Raw genomic sequence first — 21,472 nt, 5'->3', positions numbered from 1 at the left:
TAAATAGTGGAAATATTTCCCATTCAAATTTCAGTTTTGCTGGTGAAGATTCTAGACCATGACGTTGCTAAGGCGGGTTTCGAGCGCTACCTGGGGGTGGTGCAGCAAGACGTGTACCAGGGTGAGATAACTAGCGATACTGCCTTGTCACATTTTCAGAATCTTCTGCTTTGAACAATATCTCAGTTATTTTACAGTCAGCTACATCTTTGCCATACATGAAGATATCGTGGAATGAGCGAATATATTTTCAATGAATTAAGCAATATGCCAGCTTCATGGGGTCATAGCTGTATAAAACGAACAAATAACCAATACGCCAACCCGGATATATATGACAGCTTCGTGTTCCCTAATGTTCTTCCACCCGTAGGTGCAAACAACATGCGTGAACATTGCAATATATATATCTTTTACCCTGAAACGATACGCTCCGCGTTGAATTCGTGAAACCTGAAACCGTCAATAACCTCCATTAAACCACCTTTATGGTGTGTATTTCCCGCCCAGAGAAGACAGGATGTAGTGTAAAAAATACAATAGCACGGCTTTATGTTTTTGCATTCGGAAAACCTTAACTGACAGTGTTTGCGGTAGGCCAAAAGGCTTTGCGTTCCTAAAACGCATGGAACGTGTAATCTTGCCTGTGTATGCATATACTGACACATACTGACCGATATACTGACATTGCGACCATTATGACTAATCACGTTAAACTGAAGTAAGGCATATTGTCATACGCAGTGATGAACTGGACTGTTTCAGTTGGTCCCCGCCAGGTGGAGCCACAGACCAAGGTCATCCTGCTGAAGAGAGCGTCGTGTAGTTGCCCAGGGTTGGAGAAGGACAAAGTCTACGTCATGATGCTTCGGGAACCGAAGAAGTTTGTCGACGTCGAGGGGAACGAGGTGTACGTATTTACCACGTGCCATTTCCTTGAAAATTACCACATACACTCATTTGGGATATCAAGTTTGTGAAAGGAGCATTATTGTGTTAAGCACGGAAATGATCTGTGCCATTTCGAAGTATCAGGCTCACTTTTGCTAAAACAATTTTTGGTTGCATGGACCTACGTGTACAGGTTACAGTATAGCACATATCATATTTAGACAGTGAAGGTGTGCGAATGAAACTTTAGTGTTAATTTGCACTTTTGTACGGAAGTCGAAGTGATGCTTCCCAACATGACACTGAATCATGTCTTCAATAGCCATACACCATGTGGTAACCCATTTGAACATTAATGCTTTGCAAAATATATTTCGCTCCTTGTCGTTGATATTGTCTTTATCAATCTAGGCACGCCTTTCTGCTGGACCAGAAAGCGTTTGTTGTGGAGTACTACCGACTCCGGGACAAGGGGCTGAAGAGTCAGCAGAAGCAGCTCGCCCGCCATCTCAAGCGGACTGTCAGGAGACTCTCCAGGAAAGGGTGCCGGAAGCTGACAAACCGGAAGAAGGGCAAGGGCAAGGGCAAGGGCAAGGGCAAGGCAAGGGCGCTACGAACAAGGGCGAGGTCAGCTAAGAGGCGAAACCGGAAGCACAGAGTTATGTCCTAAAACCAAGGTTAAGGGCAGGTGGAGAAAGTTTGGCGCCTCTTCATACAAATAAGACATGCTGAAGTGAAGACAGTGTACAATTTATAATGAAGAAACAGTTAAGAGGTCATGTCCACGTGCGGAGAAGGGTATTGTATTACAGGTGGTTTAGAGGATATACATCTTTATATTGAGACTTGACACAGCTTGGTGTACATGTTGTATGTTTTCCTTCATTTAGTCAGGGGCCCTTGTTCGCGGGTTCTATTTTGTCAAAGAAGCCATGAAAATTAACTTTAAACTGAAACTGATGTCACAAATAGCTACTGGCAGAACACGGTTTGGAAGTAACCACAAATGCACAAATCAAATTTTATATTTGTTTGTCTGGCATATATCACAGCATACGAATGTTTTATATTAAACCAATCATATTTTTTAAAGTCTTAGGCTTTTTTATTTGCCTTCAGACATTTGGATATTTTAACAGGAAAAATGGTTAAAGAACCTTTAACAATCTTTGTTTAATAATAAGTGCACATTAAAAAATATAAATGTGTTGAAATAGACCCTTGACCACTTTGTAATTATAACCTATTACACATACAGAATCATTAACGATTATCGTTAAATAAATGTTTACAAACCTAGTGCTAAGGAATGTGGGCTGTGTTTATGGATTGATAAAATAACAAAATACACGTCATTGGAATGTGGTTTTCACCTCACTGAAGTGTATTCGTCATATCACACCACCGTCGGTGATTCAACTCGACATCGTCTTTGGAAACGGACTTCTTATAATGGATGTTATATCCTTTGTGTAACGCTAGGCATGATGGGTATATAACATGGAATGGTCGGCTTGGAGACAGTAACACACACACGTTTGCACGTCGTTGCATTAGTGAAATAATCGTAGACGCAACGAGTAACCATGCTTGACCTATACTCGGTCACATCAAGAGGGACCCGTGGAGGTCCGGGTTCGAATTCAGCAACCCATGCTTGTCGAAAGAGGCGACGAACGAGATCGGATGGTCAGGCTCGCTGACTGGGTTGACACATGTCATCGTATCCCAATTGCGTAGATTGATGCTTATGGTGTCAATCACTGGGTTGTGTGGTCCAAACCCAAAGTTTAAAGACCGTCTTCATATAGCTGGAATATTGCTGAGTGTGACGTTAAAGCGAGAGACAAGAATCAGCCAATAGTCTCACGTCGTTCAGGACATTCTGTCGTGTACATTATGTAATGGCGCATCACCAGTCTACCATGTGGACGTACTAGGACCACAGCGACAAAGGACACCCATTACTGGGTTTGACTGGAAACCCGCGGTTGAAAGAGTGGCACAAGTGTGCCTATTTCACCACCAGTTTGAGGAGTAAGAACAATATTATGATGATGATATTGTTATTGTTGTTTCGGGATATATATAGAGAGCTGATACTGCTTCTTTCTTATTAGTATCAGGGACCCTATATCCACATTTCACATGTCATCGCCACCCTGTGTAGCGCTAGACATGAGTCAATATACTGTGCCTGTGATAAACTGCGGCATCTCGTTGGTTTGCAGCAGTAGGAACATTCAACATGTCATCATGTTGAAAATATTAAAAAGATGAGAATTATGTTCAACTGTATATTCAAAGAAACATTTCTCCACCTTCCGACAAGAACATTTATTCAAGCAATAACACAGGACATCAACATAAACAACAAATACAACCGGGATATTTGAAAATAAAGCTGTAAATCCACATAACACCATGTATGAACAATGCACATTTATATTTGTTCATATTTACAGACTCACATACTCCACAATATATGCACCATAACATCACATAAAACACACATATAATCCAATATGATTCCAGGGGAGATCCATCTCTTGGGTGAGATCATGCTTGTCCATTCGAGACAATTGGATCCCAATACATCCAAGGCCATTATGAGGTCATCGGTTACAACGACGTCACAATCAAATGGCATCACTAACCTTGATGACACTGCAAGTGTTTATCTTGACAAGATGCTGACTTTTACGTTTTACTGGAAAAAGTATGGCTGACAGACTGAGTATGGTTTTGCGCCGTTTTTAGCAATATTCCAGCAATATCACGACGGGGGATACCAGAAATGGGCTTCACACATTGTACCCATGTAGGGAATCGAACCCGGGCCTTCGGCGTGACGATCGAACGCTTTAACCACTAGGCTACCCCACCGCCCAGGAAAAAGAATGGAGAATGATAAAGAACAATAAACAGATTCTCACCCTCGTCTTGCAATATAAGAAAGGCACGAAGTTGAGATTCTCTACACATCTAACATGTTTTGTTCCTTGTTCGCTGCGTGTATACTCTAAAAGCATTCAAACTAGGGTTTGTCCACTGCTGCAAACCCGACATATTTGGTCCCTTCAAATCCGCCATTAAGGTTATGAAATACTAGACATTGTACAACGTGTATCTTCTATTATCTATCATGTATTTATAATTAACAACTTGTAACAACTATTGTGCACAAAAATTTAGTGTTTTTCTGGCACAACCCGTGGCAAGAGTGTCCACCAACCTTATCTGTCGAATCCTGGATACAGACTTTAAAAGAGTATTGCGCCGTTAAAATTATTGTTTAAAATGGGGAAAATCTGCTTCTTATTATTTTTATTCTGAATATTTTATTTGGAAACAAAAACGCGGAGGATTAAAAAGATATATACATCTATGGCCGACAAACACATCCAAATTTAATCCAAACCTACATTTCTAAATTTTTCAGAAGACGTTCCTGATAAGCAATCAACCAGTTAACAGGAACTAAATCGCGGTCCTACTCTGTTCCCAAATTGGGAAGGTATAAACAAAAGTAGCTACCTACACAAGTTAACTCGCAAGAGTGCCACCAGCCAGGTGACGATAGTATCTTAAACTGCAATCAACATCTAATTATGCAACAAATGCTATAGACACCGGTTGGGAACAAGGCGGTAAGCCCATGATGTCACAACGCAGAACACAATGTCAACATAAAACGTAGATACATCAACCACAATAACTACAGGTATATGTCATCAGATCCTTACAAGAGTCATGAGATGCGTGTCATGTTTTCAAACACTGGAATATATAGATTCACGAGAAATGATTTATCAGATCTTTCGACAGAAACAATGAGCGAGTGACTTGTGACATATGCTGCATTGAGCAATATTTCAGCAAATTCACGGCGGTGGCAACCAGAAATTGGCTTCACATAATTTGTCCATGTGGGGAACTGAAACAGGTGACGAACGCTTTGATTACTAGTCTACCCTGCCCCTTGAAACAATGTAATAATTATTAAATTATCTGATCTTTTACAAAGCAGTTCGTAATTACATTGAAACACCTTAATAATATAATGTACGTGGATCCAAGAAAGCGTTTTACGTGTTGAAAGCGAGTTGAGACCATCGGATGGGGTTCTGTATGGAAAAAGCACCTGTGGTAACACCTTAGTAATCGGGTCCTTAGTGAGATCATCTCAATTATTTTGGTATAGTACCTTCGCAATCTAAGTAAAATAAAGCGTGTAAATATTTAGGGAATGATTTGATCACAACTTGTCATAATATCGGTATTCAACACGGTCACCCAAACATGGGCTGATGAAAAATAGGTAGCCATCTTTGATCAGTCCCGGAAGTGAGAACCAAAACGAGGTGTGTGGGACGATCTCCCTCCCCTCTGCTCCGTACACCGACTTTCTGTACAAACTCCCTGAAAAGAAACAAAGCCGAGCTTAAGTGACATGCTAAGAAGATTATCAGTTCGAGATTCGATGATGTATACAAGAGGTGGTGGTGGTGGTGGAATTGGGTTTAACGTCGTGCTTGAGAATATTTCGTTCATATGACGACGTGCATGCGTGTGTATGTGTATGTGCGGCTGCTTGTACTAGCCCAGGCTGAAGCTGGTTTTATAGTGCTAGCCAACTGAGATATCATGCCGCAGTCAAGCATGAATACCCCACTCAGACACATTATACTGACTCCGAGCCGACCAGTCCTTGTTGTACCCATTAATGCCGAGCGCCAGGCAGGGACCAACAAGTACCATATTTTAACGTCTTTTGGTATGACGCGGCCGGAATCGAACCCGCGACCTTCCGCTCTCCGGGCGGACGCTCTAACCACTACACCACGGAGGCGGTCGATGTATACAAGAACATGACGTAGTTGGAGTATTGATGAGTGCTTATATTTACTTCTGTCATACGACTGCGCGTTGTTTAAAAGTGTTCTTAAACAACACGCAAACGTATGACAGAAGCCAATAAAATGTAAGAGTCAATTGTTTCCTAGATCTACATACTCAAAAACATCACCCACACTTCGAATGACGTGGAAAGTACAACACAGTACAAGGTACAGTCCGTTTGGGTCAGAAACGGACCGATGAATTGCAAATTTTATCATTGTACAAAATTGCCACATAAATATAAATAGTACACATGTTTATCATTTACTAATACCCAACAGCTTTCTTATATTTGAAAATTTGCCGGACTCCACCAAAAAAGTTCTTTAAGAAACTATCATTAACATTTTGACACAGTTCACTATTTTTTACCAGGGAGGAGTGCAGGGAAAGGGACAGCCAGGTGTGCGAGAAAGGATGGAGACGGTACAGCACAGGCTAATGAATCAATAACTTGGTGGGCACTTGTGCACGTGCTTCTCTAACACCTGGCTGTCCCTTTCTCTGCACTCCTCCCTCGTAACAAATAGTGAACTGTGTCAAAATGATAGTCCTTAAAGAACTTTTTGGGTGGGGTCCGGAAAATTTTCAAATATAAGAAAGCTGTTGGGTATTAGTAAATGATAAACATGTGTACTATTTATATTTATGTGGCAATTTTGTACAATTATAAAATTTGCAATTCATCGGTCTGTTTCTGACCCAAACGGACTGTAGTTGGTGGGACCTCAAGTGAACGTTGACATTAACGCTGATACACATCTGGGATGTATGCAGGCCACACATTGTGGAGGATCTAATACACAGAATGTTACTTTACGCTGCACTCATCAATATTCCAGCTAGTCGGTGTACACATCATCGAATCTCCAACTGACAATCTTGTGATTAAAAAGAGCTTCTGGGTACGCTCCGTTCCCATCCCCATCCCACACACACGTCATGTAGATCCTCATGACGGCAATTAAGTGAGAGAGTGAGTATGGTTTTACGCCGCTTTTAGAAATATTCCAGCAATATCACGACAGGAGACACCAGAAATGGGCTTCACACATTGTACCTATGTGGGGAATCGAACCCGGGCCTTTGGCATTGCGATCGAATGTGGTAACCACTAGGCTACCCACCGCACCCACGGCAATTATTATTAAGCAACACCATCCTTTTATTCAAACCGTTAAAACCTCGATGGAGAAATCACCATGTGATGTCATCTACAGACCAAGAAAGGTGAGGAGTGTTTTGCTTGGATTGACATAAGGACTTCATGTAAACCTTCCGGTCAGTTATCACATCCTGGAACTTCTTCTGGTTGTGTTATTTAAACCATTTGTGATCTAGCATTACGTTATCAGCGAATCGAAGGTGGCAGGGGTGGAAATAACTTTACAATTGCTAGTGTACTCCAGAACAGTAGCACATGTAAAATCACTTGCCCTGATAATTGTTCCACTATACCGGCCGTTTTCTTGTTGATTTTTTACAATAAACAACATAGTTAACATTGGAAAGTCAACTGGACACTGGTACAGCATGATATACAAATTTGCTTGCCCGACAGAAAAAACACTGGACTCGGACGTTGGGCAATGGGTTATTTCCACCCCTGGGTGGTATTGTCGTTTCAACTTACCCACACCGAAATAAAGGATGAACAGAGTGAAGAAGATCAGGAGTAGTATGGTACCGACGCTAAGGGAGGTAACCGACGTCAGACATCCGTCTGGACATGCGCAGGGCGAGTACAACTCAAACTGGAAAGTGGTCTCGTTGAACATGGGCTCCTGGTCTAACCGTGTGAAAGTTGCGCAGGTCAAGTGTACCACACTGCCATTTTTGTTGTCTGAATCACAGGAAACACAAACATCGATTATCTCCATAACTGAGAGAAAACTTGTGAAATGGTTCAATAGACTAGATAGAGGAGAGAATTGTGAAAATAAGTTCTGAGCCCATTGGAAATTGATCCCTGCACGTGCTTAGATTATATTGCACGCGTCATCTCAGGAGCAGCACTTCGTTGTGCAGAGTTATATCCCTTGGGCACGCCAAATGCCTATGGTCGTGAGTTCAAATCCCGGCTCGCCTTGATCGAATATGTTCAAAGGTTTTAGACCGCTTTTATTCCAGCAATATCCTTTATCGCCATTATATGAAAATTCATAATGTTAGAGTTTTGTTAGTTGTTCATCTCCACACTCCAGCTGGCAGTCTGGAAATTATCAAGTCCGGACCAGACAGTCCAGTGATTGACTTCACGAACATCGATCTACGCAAATGAGATACAATGAAATGTGTCAACTAAGTCAGCCAGCCTGACCACCTGATCCCGTTAGTCACCTCTTCCCACAATCATGGGTTGCTTCAGGCCAAAAGTAATTATCATGGATCTCAACAATTATCAAGAGTTTAATAGTTAATTCAGGATACTAATTTCATAAAACTGCAAAATTACCATTTTCAAAAAGGAACTGAATATCTTACTGTATACCAGGGATAATCTACAGCATCTTCTATTCCACTCCACTGCCCCGACATAATCTATTGAATTATTTATGTATATTAAGCAATTTAATACTACCGCTGTGAGTGATGGTTTATCCTATATAGATTGAATAAATTAAACTGGCTACAAAGTGGTTATGGAATCATGTCCAGTCATGAGAATATATTATTCAATTAATACAACTGTATTGTTGTTTCGACTTTTTCTGATATTATCTAAGATACCAAAGTTTTAATATTTCCCCAACATCTTAACCATTACAACACATGCATTTTGCATTTGTTCCATATTTGAATAACCAGTTTCAGTAGAAAGTGAGCTACAGTAGAAGAGTAATTTAGTAAAGACTAGTGTAATGACACTATATCTACTAAAACTGACACCAGTGACATCGTGCTGTTAAAAAATGGGGTTAATCTATATTGGTAAAATTATGAATGCGATAGCTTGTTGTTTCTGTGCAGGTGATGTTTACAGTTTATGGCAGCATATTCACAAGTACAGAGCAGACAGGAGTGGTGATTCTAACAACTCGGCCCATACAAAAGGTATGCACCATGCAAATATAAGATCGATACTCATGATGACAATCACATAATTGTCTGGTTCAGACTCGATTATTTACAGACGCGTCATAAAACTGGAGCATTGCTGAGGTCGACATTAAACAACACACACACTAGAAAGTAATGATATTGGATAAAATCATTCATACCTGGCTTGAAGAGTTACCTCCCTTTAATTGTTCAAACAAGGAAGTGTTGGACTCGCAGTTCAACAAATTTTACGCAGCATCTGCAAATCTCACATCAGATGATATACTTCTCAACGAACATAAATACTTAGACTATGTTTGCTTACCCCTTGTCAGATACCTCACTCTCCAGTTGGTCTTTGTCATGTCGTTCTCGAACCGAGCATGTGAAATTTCACCTGTGGTGTTTGAGGACTTGCGAAGCTCGTCATGTCTGCAAATGGCCGCATCGTCCACTCCTTTCCCACAGTGTATTCCTGTACACGGGCTGTATGTGTAGATATGTCCATCTAGGGACGACTTGATTTCTAATAGCGGAGGAGCACTTCCATTGATCAAATGCAGATTGATCTCGCTGCCGTTGTTCAGCCGACATCGACAGGGGTCGATCTGTTTACAGCTATTGTCGCCCACTACTGGCGACACCAACGTCGGGAGAAGGAACAGTGTTATAATAAACATAGGTACACGACCATACCTTCTGCTGTATCAAGGTTGATGCTCCAGTGGATGGAATAATCGCATTTGAATCGTGAGTCCACCTCTGGTGTGTACTGATGTAAGGGACATAACCCGTGTCATCCTGTTTGACAACTCAGTTTTACAATGTACGACGTGACTCGGTGCGCGGGTTCGAAACTATTTTTGAAAACTTGGCATTCTCATTTGATCATCCTTTGTATATTTTATTTTTGTAGACATGTCCACTTATTTATTTAATCACATTAGCTGTCAACATGCAACCTATGATTGTTCTGTCTGTGAATTTATCTAAAGTTACTCATAGTCCAATGCATCTATACACCGTGATATGAAAGAAGGCAAAAGCTCTGTATGCTCTTCTATTACATTTTTTCAAATGTACCTTTGGTCCTGTTGAAAAATAAACATGTAGAAAAACACAAACATGCTGTCACAATTTTCTGTGTTTCCATTTGTAAACGATCAGACTATTTCGTATTCACGCCATACACGCTAGGTTTTTGTACTTCAGTTGAACGACGGTTTTATTAAATCTATATATTTGCGACAATTGAGAAAATACTTACCCTTTCTGGTTTAGATGGTAAAGGTTCAGTTTTCTGGGGAGTGACGCATAAGCCTTACCTGAATCAAACTTTTACAAGTACAAGAAATATTTTTTTAACGTTTCGGAAGACGTTTTTTAATTACAGGAGACTTTCAACCTATTAACTTAAAACATGGCTAGCCTTCACAAAGCAGGCCCCTCAAGGCAGTGTACTAAAAAGCAACCTTATCCGAGTCAAGATTTCAGTTAAATCGCCAGTGTCAGATAGAGATAGCGCTGCGTACTTCGTTCACAATCTCTAAAACTTTTGAAAACCCTCCTCCGAAATCTAATACATAAGCATACACAAACCACCGCTTGAGACCAGTTTTGAATGACAAATGACAAAATATATTGAATTAGATTTGCATGTATTCGGGAAGACGGGTGAAAGTTTAATGCGCAAGGTGAGATATATGACATATCGCCTATTACAAGAACGACGGCTGTATATAACACGACGCTATTTCAGGTCAATCAAATACAGGGACCCTATACCATGCAGGGAACTCAGTAGGACCGACCTGTCTTATCTGCACGTCAAGTGGAGCGTTATCTGAAAACGATTTCTCCTAGAGGTTCATACCTCACGATGTTTGTCTACAGTCTCGTGTATTTGGCCTCTGATGAAGTACGAGTGTATGGTATATGTACTTTAGAGTATTGCATATTGGAATCACTCAATCAAACCCCACGCTGGGTACTTTGTCGATTTGAATTCCCAATCTAACATTTTAACCGAGTTTCATAAACAAATCCAAAAAAGTGTTAACTGCCGGATTAGGCAATCAAACTAAGTCCGAGCGTGATTCAACAGGATTATATTCCTTCTAAATGGAAGTTTCTTGATATATGGGGGAGATAAAATGACTATTAGATAAGTTAAAAGCTATATGTACACACGAAGACTGATAAATCATTGAAACACTTGAACACACATTATATAGTCACATACAATGCCAGAATATGTTAGTACGGCTGCCGGAGTATCGGTTATGATGGAAATAAAGTATTATGGTCACCACATTAGCCCATTCTACTCTTACGCCTTTGACAGTCTTTCCCCTTGACACGTTTATTGTCGGTTGTAGGAGTTTCATAGTGATTAATCATCTGTATACATTGTATCTAGATCTTCACACCATTCATTCTACATTCTAAACACACAGAGAGAAAAACACAGACAAACGTATGTATATACACACACACAAAGGTAGGCAGAATGAGGGAAGGGGTAGATAGATATAGGACGGGGAGGGTGAGGTAGATAAAGGTAAGCAAGGGGAGGGTGAGGTAGATAAAGGTAAGCAAGGGGAGAGAGAGGTACATAAAGGTAAGCAAGGGGAGGGTGTGGTAGATAAAGGTAATCAAGGGGAGGGTGAGGTACATAAAGGTAAGCAAGGGGAGGGCGAGGTAGATAAAGGTAAGCAAGGGGAGGGTGAGGTAGATAAAGGTAAGCAAGGGGAGGGTGTGGTAGATAAAGGTAAGCAAGGGGCGTGAGGTAGATAAAGGTAAGCATGGGGAGGGTGAGGTAGATAAAGGTAATCAAGGGGAGGGTGAGGTAGATAAAGGTAAGCATGGGGAGGGTGAGGTAGATAAAGGTAAGCAAGGGGAGGGTGAGGTAGATAAAGGTAAGCATGGGGAGGGTGAGGTAGATAAAAAGGTAAGCAAGGGGCGTGAGGTAGGGTAGATAAAAAGGTAAGCAAGGGGCGTGAGGTAGATAAAAAGGTAAGCAAGGGGGCGTGAGGTAGATAAAGGTAAGCAAGGGGAGGGGGTGGTAGATAAAGGTAAAAGCAAGGGGCGTGAGGTAGAGGTAGATAAAGGTAAAGCAAGGGGAGGGTGGGGTAGATAAAGGTAAGCATGGGAGGGTGAGGTAGATAAAAGGTAAGCAAAAGGGGAGGGTGAGAAGGTAGATAAAAGGTAAGCATGGGGAGGGTGAGGTAGAATAAAGGTAAGCAAGGGGGAGGGTGGGGTAGATAAAGGTAATCAAAGGGAGGGTGGGTGTGGTAGATAAAATGTAATCAAAGGGGAGGGTGTGAGTAGATAAAGGTAAGCATGGGGAGGGTGAGGTAGATAAAAGGTAATCAAGGGGAGGGTGGGAGGTAGATAAAGGTAAGCATGGGGAGGGTGAGGTAGTAGATAAAGGTAAGCAAGGGGAGGGTGGGGAGTAGATAAAGGTAAAGCAAAGGGGGAGGGTGGGAGTAGATAAAAGGTAAGCAAAGGGGAGCGTGGGGTAGATAAAGGTAAGCAAAGGGGAGGTGGGAGTAGATAAAGGTAAGCAAAGGGGAGCGTGAGGTAGATAAAGGTAAGCAAGGGGAGGGTGAGGTAGATAAAAAGGTAAGCAAAGGGGAGGGTGAGGGTAGATAAAGGTAAGCAAAGGGGGTGTGAGAGTAGATAAAGGTAAGCAAGGGGCGTGAGGGTAGATAAAGGTAAGCAAAGGGGCGTGAGGTAGATAAAAGGTAAAATCAAGGGGGAGGGTGGGGTAGATAAAGGTAAGCATGGGGAGGGTGAGGTAGATAAAAGGTAAGCAAGGGGAGGGTGGGAGTAGATAAAGGTAAGCATGGGAGGGTGGGGTAGATAAAAGGTAAGCAAGGGGGAGGGTGTGGTGAGATAAAAGGTAATCAAGGGGAGGGTGTGGTAGATAAAAGTGAAATCAAAGGGGAGGTGTGGTAGATAAAAAGGTAATCAAAGGGGAGGGCAGAGGTAAGATAAAAGGGTAAGCAAGGGGAGAGGAGGTACATAAAAGGTAAGCAAGGGGAGGGTGAGGAGTAGATAAAGAGGTAAGCATGGGGGGGTGGGGGTAATAGATAAAAGGGTAAGCAAGCAAAGGTGAGGGGGGAGGGAGTGAGAAAGGGTAAGCATGGGGATAAAAGGGGTGAGGTAGATAAAAGGTAAGCATGGGAGGAGTGAGGTAGATAAAAGGTAAGCATGGGGAGGGTGAGGTAGATAAAAAGGTAAGCAAGGGGGAGGGTGGGAGAGGTAGATAAAGGTAAAGCAAGGGAGGGGCGGAGGTAGATAAAGGTAAAGGTAAAGCAAAGGGGAGGTGTGGTAGATAAAAGGTAAGCAAAGGGGCGTGGGAGGTAATAAATTAAGCAAGGGGAGGGTGGGAGTAGATAAAAGGTAAGCAAAAGGGAGGGTGAAGAGGTAGATAAAAATAGTAAGCAAGCAAAGGGAGGGGTGAGGGTAGATAAAGGTAAGCATGGGAGGGTGGGAGTAGATAAAAGGTAAGCAGCAAAGGGAGGGTGAGATAAAGGTAAGCATGGGGAGGGTGAGGTAGATAAAAGGTAAGCAAGGGGAGGGTGTGGTAGATAAAAAGGTAAGCAAAGGGGAGGGTGAGGTAGATAAAATGTAATCAAAGGGGAGGTGTGGTAGATAAAATGTAATCAAGGGGAGGGTGTGGTAGATAAAAAGGTAAGCATGGGGGGAGGGGTGAGGTAGATAAAAAGGTAAAGCAAGGGGAGGGTGAGGTAGAATAAATGTATAGAATCAAGGGGAGGGTGTAGTAGATAAAAAGGTAAGCAAGGGAGGGTGAGGAGGTAGATAAAAAGGTAAGCAAAGGGGAGAGAGGTACATAAAAGGTAATCAAGGGGAGGGGTGTGGTAGATAAATGTAATCAAGGGGAGGGTGTGGTAGATAAATGTAATCAAGGGGAGGGGTGTGGTAGATAAAAGGTAAGCAAAGGGGGAGGGCAGGGTAGATAAAAAGGTAAGCAAAGGGGGAGGGTGTGGTGAATAAAGGTAATCAAAGGGAGGGTGTGGTAGATAAAAGGTAAGCATGGGGAGGGTGAGGTAGATAAAGGTAAGCAAGGGGAGGGTGAGGTAGATAAAGGTAAGCAAGGGGAGGGTGAGGTAGATAAAGGTAAGCATGGGGAGGGTGAGGTAGATAAAGGTAAGCAAGGGGAGGGTGAGGTAGATAAAGGTAAGCATGGGGAGGGTGTGGTAGATAAATGTAATCAAGGGGAGGGTGTAGTAGATAAAGGTAAGCAAGGGGAGGGCGAGGTAGATAAAGGTGGGGAAGGCGAGGGTGAGGTAGTGAAAGGAAGTCAGGGTGTGAGTGAGGTAGATAAATGTAGTCAGGGTGTGGGTGAGGTAGATAAGGGTAGTCAGGGTGTGTGTGAGGTAGATAAAGATAGTCAGGGTATGGGTGAGGTAGATAAGGGTAGTCAGGGTGTGGGTGTTGTCGATAAAGGTAGTAAGGGTGAGAGTGAGGTAGATAAAGGTAGTCAGGGTGTGGGTGAGGTAGTCAGGGTGAGAGTGAGGTAGATAAAGGTAGTCAGGGTGTGGGTGAGGTAGATAAAGGTAGTCAGGGTGTGGGTGAGGTAGATAAAGGTAGTCAGGGTGTGGGTGAGGTAGATAAAGGTAGTCAGGGTGTGGGTGAGGTAGATAAAGGTAGTCAGGGTGTGGGTGAGATAGATAAAGGAATGACAAAATGTATGGAAGAATGACGTCACATGAGAAAGATAGTCCAGCAGAACACATTTTCTTTTATTCTTCACACTTGATATATAAGAAACACATTCGGGTAATAATTTCCACTACTGTGATATTCGAGCTCCGGGTGATAGAGCGCGTCATTTCCTGATCATAGTACCAGTCTGTTAATTAAAGGGCAAGTTTACACGAAAAGTAACCTTTATGTCTTGCACTTTTTCAGGATAAAAGTAGTTTCATAGCCAATAACTAATTTACTTTTTGCATTATAGCTATTCATATTTTGCACGTTTACCGACAGTTCTATGTCAACAATAAACACACCATGGCTTATGTCCCTTGCAAATGACGTCATGGTGCCCAACTTGCAAACGAATGACGTCGTTAGACCTTACTAGTCCCATTTAAGGGGGAGGTATAGGTGTGTGGTTGTTGTGTCTCGATGCGCAGGCTACTGTTAAATAACCACAGGTGTTTCGAATCACTCTTTGGACAATATTCTTAAAAAACACTAATCTAGAATTTTGCAATCATGTATTGTTTTTATATGCTGTGACTAACATATATTTCAAATTTGAATGAAATCGGTGAAAAAATAAAGATTTTAGAAAATTCTTCCGCTGCATTATTATATAAGATACACACTGGGTGACACTCCCGATGCTAACAATCTGATCGAAAACCGGACAGCCAGACTACTTTAAGGTGTGGTTCAATCAAACCGTAGACGGGAAAAGACAGCGTTCACATTTCCCGCAATAATCGCAAACGTGGAAATAGACCAATGAGAGCCGTTTTCTGTTTCCGATTCCGAGAAGCCGAGCGTTTGTTCAAAGCAGAAGGTAGAGCTAATGCGAGGGTCAGTGGTCAGATATGAAATGCAGTTAGACAAATTGAATACGATTACCAGAAAGCTAAAGGCATGACCTACAAGCTCAACACAACTTTTGAGAAAACCGTTTTGACCGAACCGCACGTTCAAATAGTCGGTCTGCCCGATCAGGCTTTCAGCATCGGGAGTGTCACCTCTAGTAGTGGAGCGGCTAAACAATTTACATTGTACATTTAATGATAAAAGCATGAAACTTTGCACATTTATTGACTAATGCATAGTGATTATATTCAGATATGGAGGCACTCAAAATAATTTCATTTTGCGCTTAGATGGAAAGTTTTGTTTGTTGTTAACGCTGCACTCAGCAATATTCCTGGTTCCTCCTGCTATATGGAAGTGATCTATAAATGATCGACTCTGGACCAGACAATCATGTGATCGACAGCTTGAGGATGACCTACGCAGTTGGGATACGATGGCATATGTCAACGAAGTCAGCAAGCCTGACCACCCGATCCTGTTGTCTAACCCGAATCTTCATGGGTCTAAAATTTGACATCAGCCTCCCACACACACCCTCGAGTTACACAAACGAGCGTTCTTACATACACCCATGGCAAGCTTACAGTAGAATGATACACTCAACATAAGGAAACGTGCTGTATTCGTTGTAAGTGAGTGAGTGAGTGGGTGAGTTTAGTTTTACGCCGCACTCAGCAATATTCCAGCTATATGGCGGCGGTCTGTAAATAATCGAGTCTGGACCAGACAATCCAGTGATCAACAGCATGAGCATCGATCTGCGCAATTGGGAACCGATGACATGTGTCAACCAAGTCAGCGAGCCTGACTACCCGATCACGTTAGTCGCCTCTTACGACAAGTATTCGTTGTAAGGGGATGCGTATTGCTGTGAAGTGCTTGAAGAATGTCAGCGAGGGTGACCACCCGATCCCTTTAGTCGCCTCCTACGATAAGCATGGATTCCAAAAAGACCAATTCAAACTCGCATCTTCACGGGCGTTTGCAGAAGGTAAATACTACTTTGCCTTTTCTCGCTAGGGGTTTAGCTTTCGAAAGGCTTTCAATGCATTACAGGGAAATTTTGATACATTATAATTACCCACATAATCTGGTTACATTTCTAGAGAGTCCAGTGCATTTAAGTGAGGACTGTTTGCGCTTGCATATGTTGTAACGCCCTTTCTGCGGCCACAAGAGACCACCTCCTGACAAGACGTTGATGCGCGGTGAAGTGTCGAGCATTAGGGAACATATTTACCTAATCCAGAGGTAAGGCTGTGGAAGAAGTGACTTACCCCATATATGTCCTGCCTGGTAAGCGGTTTTCACATGCTATACAAGAGCTGTATGAGCTGGTCAAGTCAAAGTCAAAGTTGTCTATTGTATTTCAGGCCTCCGGCCCATATACATTGGAGTTGCATGAGTTATACAATCACATACAGCTTGAATAGAGACATGATTTTAGCAGCATATCACGCTTAGACATTGCATTGTAAATATATTGTGAAAGTTTTAAGTTGATAACGTTGGTGGGATGGCATGTTCTTAGCAGTACTGCAAACACTACAACATCTGCAACTACTGATCGTAACATAAGCTTTTCATGGCCATGTTTTGCAGCATGACCAACATGAAGTATGATGTGAATATCGGTTTCATGGTGATTGCAATTCCAGGGTCAAGTGAAGACAGTACAGTACAAACTTTTGAACAGTGACAGCTCCGTCAATACTTAAAGTGGTAACAGTTGGCTCTCCTGATACTGCTGTAGCACATGCTTCTATATGTGCCAACAGGTCACGGTTTGTATCAGTCCGAAACCATCCATTTCCTGATAGGGATGGTGTCTGCTAAACATGCCGATCAGAATCATCTAAATTTGACTGACGCCTAATGAACTCTGAGAAGAGGTCTACGTCACTCTTCATTGTCTCCAGCTCTTCTTTACTCCTTTCACACACTGTTACTCGGCTTTGTCTGTCCACAAACTTTCCTTTATTAAGGTCTCAAACTGCTCTTTTCCTATAGGTCCCATTTTCACACGATGCGATGGTCCCGACTGTCCCGCTACTGTTCCATAAAATGATTTAAAAGACGGCAGTAGCAAAAAGTAACTTTTTTGACACGGCAAGACGCAGACGTTAAAAAAATCATGATGGCAAGCTATTGGCTTGCATGATGCAGTGACATCCGGTTGTAAGATTGGTGCTAACTTGTACATTAACCACATGGGTATTAATCCACTTAAGAGGAAACCACGTTGGCCCCGGTGAAATAAAGTGTCGTCCAAGTCCTGGCAGACTGAGGAACACCAATGACAAAGTTGATCGGGTGTAAATTCGTCTGGCAAGAAACGCCTGTGGTGCAAACTCCAAGAACTGCAACTTGAGAATATGGCATAGGGTTCATTAGTCTCATGAAAGTTGCCCTCTTCTGTACGTTGCCCACGGCCGTTGTCACGTATAGAGACGTCGTATCATCAGGAGATGATCAATGCTGCTGAACCTATCAGTGACGGTGTGGGGTTGCGTTTCGTATGGCTGCAGGTTGGATCTCATAACAAAACCTGGGAAACATAAGTTCAACGTTTTCGACAGGAAGTACTGGATACGACCATGGGGCCAAATTTTGTTAACTTTGCTAATCGTCAGATATTCATGGATGACAACGCAAATCCGTCTCGTGCCGTCATCACCCTTTCAGAGCAATTCCATCGAAAAATTACCATGGCCCGCATAAACCTCAATGAACATCTTTCAGAAAATGTTAGACGACCGTACCCTGTTCAAAGTGAAGAATTGAGGCATACACTGTATCGGGAATGACAGAGGAATGAATCGGATGCTAATAATACGATGCCTGATTGGCAATATGTGGAGATGTTATAAGTTCGAGGGATGGCTACACATGAAACTGGTGTGGTCGCCTGTGGTGGGTCATACAATCACAACAACCATTGTATAAAATACAGATTTGTGGGGTGGTCATGGTGACCATACGTTCCAGCATTGTTGATGTTCACGTTGTTTGTGTACTCTTCTCAGATTGCAGTCATAAGATACCGTGTTACCATGTTTCAATTGCAGTTTTGTTTTTGTTGAAATCAGAGTAAAATGTGTTACAGTTGCCATTTTGATCAGTGTAATTTTGGTTTTCAAAGCATATGCACCAATATGTGTTTTCATACTGATCTTAAATAATAATAGAATCACCAACATTGATGTCTTAATAACAATCAAACAATCACATGCACAGACATTTAGTAATTCGGCTTTAAAATCGTAACGATTACGAATCATTCGTATAGTTGGCACCTGTGTGAACAGTTGGTGTTTGTCAATGATAAAACGTTCTGGCAATATAACAGTGTGAATATGTACAAATTGTGTCCTTGTTTATTTTGGGTTTTTAAATCGTACTCAGTAATACGCTAGATATAAGTCGGTTGTCCGTAAATAATCGTGTATGGACAGACAATCCAGTGATTAACACCCTGAGCATCGATCCACGAAAACGGAACACGACCACATATAATCTTGATATGTTCGATCTTCGAGCACATTTGGCTGAGATGCCCATATGACATACGTATATACGCCAGTAATAATAGATACAGTCGAGCACCGTTGTCTCGATATTTATGGGACCAAGAAAAAATATCGTGTTATCCGAACTTCGAGACATCCGACCAGGGCATAGTACCATCTGAGTTATCCAGATTGTCAACACAGTAGTTTTCTACTGTTTTCTACTGTTTATTACTCATCTTTCATAAATCAGACTTTCAATTTAAACTATTGGTGGGCATCTCAAACTTAAATTTACAAATTGTGCATTTAAGGCTTGTTGTTATCTACGGATACAATCTTCGACATAATATCTGTGGTTTAGCCAGTTTGCATTTGATTCCGGCAGCCATAGTAAATCCAAAATGGCTACGGATGTCTTCCCTCTAGATCTGTGTACTAAACAATCTCGTAACATGCAACTGTGAATAGGAATATCAGAAATGTAAATCTGGACCCCTACCCCAATATAATGGCTGTAGCGCACACATTTAATCCAAGTTAGTGCCCATTATATTTTGTCAATCGCTTTGGGATAGGCATAGTATAAACAGCAATCAACAAAGGTGAGAACCTTGTCGTAACCCCGTGCTGTTCACCTCAATACAACCACTTCTTTACGAGAGGTTTGAACGCTACCTCTGATCCCTTTGAAGTGTAAACAAATTACCGAAGTGAATTTCACACGAAGCTTCTAATGCAAAATCTTTAGAAGACGAGACCCAACAACCTGAAAACCGGAGACGAAAGACCTTGACAACTGTTTGTATCACAGACGTTGTGCGTAGAAGGACCCGCAGTACAATGGCGGTAGTGTCGACTGTGTATGATCTCCTGATTGTGTCAAGTCTCCACGCACCTGACAGTGTTTCAGCCAGCGACCCGGGTCAGCCAGGGCCTGTCTATTGTGCATGGCCGTCTAAGTATAAAAGCTGTCTTGATGATACGAGAGCGTGATTCATTCGCAGCACTATATTACTAGCAGTGCAATTAATGTTTATATTTGTTCGAAGTTTGCACGTGTACACTATGCTGTTTCTATATGAGATACCTACTATGTATTCTGTACTGAGAAATCAAACAACGGAAGAGATATACTACCCACGAGTTCCTTTTTAACCTTGTATGTAATTAGGAATTTTCAGGAATCAACTTGTAGAACATGTCCAGCATATATTCCAACTTTGTAATGATCCGCACAAACACGGGCTTACCTGTTGTTGGACAAATACACTTAAAGTGAAACGACCTACATGTGGCTTGGTGGATAGATGGCTATAACAATTCGTGGTTGAAGGTGGCTTAAATTGGAACAAACAAGAAAGCCTATTCTACGATGACGAACCCGTAATACTGTTGGTCTGTTTCAAATTTCGCCCTTGCCATGTTTCGGCAACTTTTATGTAGTCTGGTAAGGTCAGATAACGTTTCAAAAGTCAAATTATCGGGTTAAGAGCATACTTTTTTTGCCTGGTGACTTAGTTACATTTGATCATTACACATATGTAATACTTTTTAATTCTGGTTACACGACAAAAAAAACTCTTTGAATCTAGTTAACCGGACGCATCACCTAGACAATAAATACTGGAATCTACGGTTTTCCCTTAAAGAAGTTGGAGTGAGTGAGTTTAGTTTTACGCCGCACTCAGCAATATTCCAGCTATAGATAATCGAATCTGGACCAGACAATCCAGTGATCAACAGCATGAGCATCGACCTGCGCAATTGGAATACGATGACATGTGTCAACCAAGTCAGCGAGCCTGACCACCCGATCCCGTTAGTCGCCTCTTACGACAAGCATGGGTTACTGAAGATCAATATTCTAACCCGGACCTTCACGGGTTAAAGAATTTAGAGAGGGCTAGAAATACCATGAACATTAATTTCATTATTATAATTTATTCTGGCCGGCCCATGGGCGAGGTAGTTTAAAGTTTAAGTTTTCGAAAAAAAAAATGTTTTCCATTCTTAGCATATGTTCATGATAACCGTATGTTGAATTTTGTCAAATCCTTTATCAGAAACTGGCTACAGTGCGGTGAGTTCCTGGACTTTGGGGTTTCCAGAATTAAATTGTGACGTTTTATACTTACACTGCTACATTCTTACGCTGTAATCATGTAAATGAAGAAGCAAGAAGAAGCCCCTGAAACCTGTACGTAAAAAATGTTGTTATTCAACATCCCTCAAGATTAACAACAGAGCAGTATCTGGTACGTTCACACCCTGTACGACTGCAGTCTCAGCACAGTCTTGTGACAGCTTCACGAACAAAGTGCCTTCGATTGATTTGACATTAAGCTGCCATACGCCAACATGGCTCACCTTATCCAATAATTCACTCTCGCCATATCTCATCACAAACACAGGTGGCGAGACCACAGCCATATAAATGCATCTTCCTTGCATGAGGGACTAACCGTTGTTCCATTTACATGCCTTTATACAGCTGTTATTACAGCTCTTTAAACTGTTCTTCAAAGTGCCCA

At 41.9% G+C, this 21,472-nt stretch overlaps 2 protein-coding genes across 3 annotated transcripts in view; one reads left to right on the top strand and one right to left on the bottom strand.

The window, feature by feature from the left end:
* Positions 1-1,979, top strand: part of LOC124275154 (ophiophagus venom factor-like) — a 36,310-nt gene extending 34,331 nt beyond the window's left edge. For both annotated transcript variants that reach the window (XM_046710648.1, XM_046710649.1), the window contains 3 exons: positions 35-121; positions 766-910; positions 1,303-1,979. In XM_046710648.1, coding sequence (XP_046566604.1) covers positions 35-121; positions 766-910; positions 1,303-1,561 — 491 coding nt within the window. In that variant the 3' untranslated portion in view covers positions 1,562-1,979. The remainder of the gene's footprint in view (positions 1-34; positions 122-765; positions 911-1,302) is intronic.
* Positions 1,980-3,209: 1,230 nt separating this feature from the next.
* Positions 3,210-9,637, bottom strand: LOC124275153 (cation-dependent mannose-6-phosphate receptor-like). Its single transcript, XM_046710647.1, has 3 exons — positions 9,161-9,637; positions 7,427-7,636; positions 3,210-5,313 (listed from the first exon to the last, which is right to left on the bottom strand). Exons 1-3 carry the CDS (start codon positions 9,513-9,515, stop codon positions 5,150-5,152), a joined length of 729 nt encoding a protein of 242 aa, XP_046566603.1. The 5' UTR covers positions 9,516-9,637; the 3' UTR covers positions 3,210-5,149.
* Between the last annotated feature and the right edge of the window lie 11,835 nt (positions 9,638-21,472).

This window comes from Haliotis rubra, unplaced genomic scaffold (genome assembly GCF_003918875.1).
Source record: "Haliotis rubra isolate DU_JTF1 unplaced genomic scaffold, ASM391887v1 Scf199, whole genome shotgun sequence".
Classification (NCBI taxonomy): Eukaryota; Metazoa; Mollusca; class Gastropoda; order Lepetellida; family Haliotidae; genus Haliotis; species Haliotis rubra.
Note: the sequence above shows the minus strand (reverse complement) of the source record. Positions and strands in the feature narration are given on the sequence as shown.